Here is a 3,243-nt window from a genome sequence, read left to right as displayed (position 1 = left end):
CCCGCCGCCCGCCGGCGCCACGTTGGCCAGCGGGGCCGCGCTGCCGATGTGGAAGACCCACACGCCGGGCACCATCACGTTGCTCGCCCTAGGGGACGGCGGCCACCGTTGCGGCCGCAGCGCCAAGGCCACCCGCCTGGGGACGCAGCCCTCCAGGCAACACCGCCCTTCCCGCTGCCGCCAAGCTCGGACCCACAGGTCTGGCTGGAGAAAGCACAGCCGTGCCTACRTAACATGCGTCATGGCCACATTTTCTGGCCTTCTCCTGGCCCAGCTGTGAGTCTGGCCGGCCGCGTGCACCAAGAACAGGTATCTGATGCTGGTGAGATGCCACCACCCAGCTCAGCAGCTGCGTTTGCACACATAGGTGGGCACCCCGTGCAGCCCCGACCACCCTGGGAAGGTGCCCTGTCACCTAGCTGGGTCTCCCAGAGCTGCCTGTGGTCCCTGCCTGCCCCAAGGTGAGAAATTCCCCCTCCCCGGGCAGACACAGCCCCAAAGGCGCTACGTACTGGTAGAGGTGCTTCAAGGCCCGCTCGCTGTTGGCCACGCTGTAGAAGAGCCCTTCCTTCTTCGGGTCGTCGCCGTCGCCGCGGCTGAAGCCCACCCTGGCTGGCAGCTCCAGGTGGACGTTGTAGGACTCTTTGGGGCGGGTCCCAAAGAACTGGAGGCCGTCATCGGGGTAGAGGAAGATAGCGTAGGCGTCCGACGCGTCGTAGGCTACCACCGCCTGGAACGTGTTGCGCTGCAGGAGAGGCAGAGCGGGACACACCRGCAGATGTGACAGGGCAGAGGCAAAGCAGGCACCACCACGCCTGCCCCGAGCTGACACCCCCACGGAGGACACGATGCAAACCCTGCGCTGGGGACTTGCTCCTCAGGCTTTGGTGCAACGTATCCGCAGCAATAAAGCCCCGGCTTGCGCGGGCCCGTCCGCGCTGCCCGGCACCCGCGGCGCTTCGCCCTCCTCCCGTCAGCACCGGAGCAGAAGCAGCACGCCCCGCGTTTCCCCCCGAGAGACCAATTTTAGCTCGATTTCCTCAGGAAAAAACACGCCTGGGCCTTCCCCACGCCCAAACGTCCCGGCACAGGCGCCCCGCGCCGGCCGCCAGCCCCGCGAGCGCCGGGCGAGGGCGACGGCGCCCCGGCAGCCGGAGGGCTTGAGAAGATAAGCGCCCGCTTTGGGGCAGCGGGAGGCCTGCAGCACGAACCCCGGGGCTGAGCGGCGACGGGAGAAGCGTTCCGGTGCACGGCAAATTCAGCCCCSCAATACAGAAAACGGCGCAGTGCCTGGGGAGTTTTCTGCAGTTTTCACAAAGATCGTAGGTAAAAAAGAGGAGAATTCTTTGCAAAACATGCACAGACTGAATTTCCATGCTCTGCGAATGAAACTTTCCAACGAGTGTCTCATTTCAAAGCGGGAGTCTTTCTGTTTTGGCTTTAAAACCCGATCCAACTTTTTCGAGACGGGGAAAAAAGAAAACCCCCAACAACTGCGCGGCGCAGGCGAGGCTGCGCGGTCGCGGCTTGGTGCCCGCCAGGTCACCGGGAGGCCCCCGACGGCATTTCTCCGGTTGCTTTCCCACGAGAGGGGGGGGGGTTGCATTCCGTCTCCTTCCAAATTCTGCGCCTCGCCTGCACCCCCCCGACGTGCAGCCGCCTCGGCCTGTGAAGCCGTCGGTATTTTTGCTCAGGAGGGGTTTTTTTTGGTTGGTTTTTTACAGACTTTCCGGCCCCAGGGGAACGCAGAGTGCCCTCCCCGCTGCAGAGCATCGTGCGCCGCCCGGCTCCTCATCAAGGCAGCGCGCTAACGAGGCGGCRCTCGGCACACGGGTGCACCTCCACCCGGAGCGGTACCGGCCCCGGGGCGCGAACCGCGTCCAGCGGGTGCAGAGGGACCGCGTACGAGCGACGCTTGTTTTCCGGACCCTTTCCCCCCCCAGTGCAACCCCCGCAGTGGAGACCCCTCTGGTCCTTGTCCAAGCCTGGAGCAACCATCCAGCTGCCCAGAAGGAAAAGGCTCAATGTTGTGGGTGCTAAGGAAGACTTATCCTCCCGTGACCTGTAGGACGGGGCTCTAACATCAGCCCGCTGTCCTCACCTTCCGGGAGGGCTCCGTGTCCGGCGAGGCCTCCTCGTAGGCGCCCACGTCCTCCCAGGTGGCGAGGAACGCGTTGGTAGGCAGGAAGGACCCGGCCGCCCGGGGGAACCCAGCCCGGATGTAGTCCGCAGCCTGGTTCAGCACGTCCGACGAGTCGTCCTGCCGGTAGTAGATGTTCCCTCTGCCGCCAGTGGTGTCGATGTCGGCCAGGAAGGGAGCGATGACAGGGAAGTCCGTGGGGAAATCGTCATCCACGTACTGGGTCTCTCTAGGGAAATCCTGGGTGGAGATGACCCCATTGGTCCCCACCTGCAAGGAGAGCGCACAGGGTGTTCAGAGAGCGGTCCCCACCCGCCGTCCCCACGGCAGGAGCACCTCTGCCACSGGTCCCCCAGCCCCTCCACCTCCCCGGTGCCCCCGGAGCTGGGCTGAGGGCTGGGAGCCAAGGCTGGGGGAGGGAGAACGTGCGGCCTCTTCCAAGGAGGAAACAAAGACCTTGGGCTTCTCCAGGCCCCGGAGAGCCGCAGCTCACGGGCTGTCCCAGCTGCAGCCGCTCCTCGCGGAGGAACAGCTGCAGAGGAAAAAGCCCTCTTGTTTCTCTGCAGCCAGAGAAATCCGGAGGCAGGACGCACTGAGAGTGGGGGATGGAGGGAGAGGAGAGGCCTGCAGGGACGGCCGGAGAAAAGGCACATGTGGAGGTGCAGGGATGGGGGCTGGATGGGGAAAAAGCACGTGGAGGTGCCGGGATGGGGGCAGGGATGGAGGAAAGGCACGTGGAGGTGCAGGGATGCAGGGATGGATGCGGAAAGGCATGTGTGGAGGTGCAGGCAGGGAAGGAGAAAAGGCCCGGGGGTGCAGGGACGGATGGAGAACAGACGTGCGGGGGTGCCGGGATGGGGGCTGGGACTGAGGGCCAGCTGGAAGGAAGGAGGGATGGAAGGGAGAGGAGGACTCCGGCTGTACTGATCCTGCGCTCCGGGGAAGGCCGGAGGGGCGGCAAGGCGGGGACGCGGCGGCAGCGCGGCGGCAGCGCGGGCACTCACGTAGAGGCGGCGGGCGGCGCGGCCGTAGAAGGGCAGCGGGCGGCGCAGCGGCTCCGCGCCCGAGCTCTCGTCGTCGCCGGGGCGCAGCCGGGCGTCGCC

General features: G+C 65.9%; 1 protein-coding gene across 1 annotated transcript in view; it reads right to left on the bottom strand.

Annotated features, from left to right (window-relative positions):
- NID2 (nidogen 2) overlaps positions 1–3,243 on the bottom strand; it is a gene marked incomplete at its 5' end in the record, with an annotated part of 9,382 nt that extends 6,139 nt beyond the window's left edge. The window contains 4 exons of the mRNA XM_085314982.1: positions 6–88; positions 513–745; positions 2,102–2,410; positions 3,145–3,243. Coding sequence (XP_085171108.1) covers positions 6–88; positions 513–745; positions 2,102–2,410; positions 3,145–3,243 — 724 coding nt within the window. The remainder of the gene's footprint in view (positions 1–5; positions 89–512; positions 746–2,101; positions 2,411–3,144) is intronic.

The sequence above is a fragment of the Rhea americana genome, unplaced genomic scaffold (assembly GCF_003343005.1).
Source record: "Rhea americana isolate MKP2758 unplaced genomic scaffold, rheAme1 scaffold_42, whole genome shotgun sequence".
Taxonomy (NCBI): domain Eukaryota; kingdom Metazoa; phylum Chordata; class Aves; order Rheiformes; family Rheidae; genus Rhea; species Rhea americana.
This window is presented reverse-complemented; position numbering and strand designations above follow the sequence as displayed.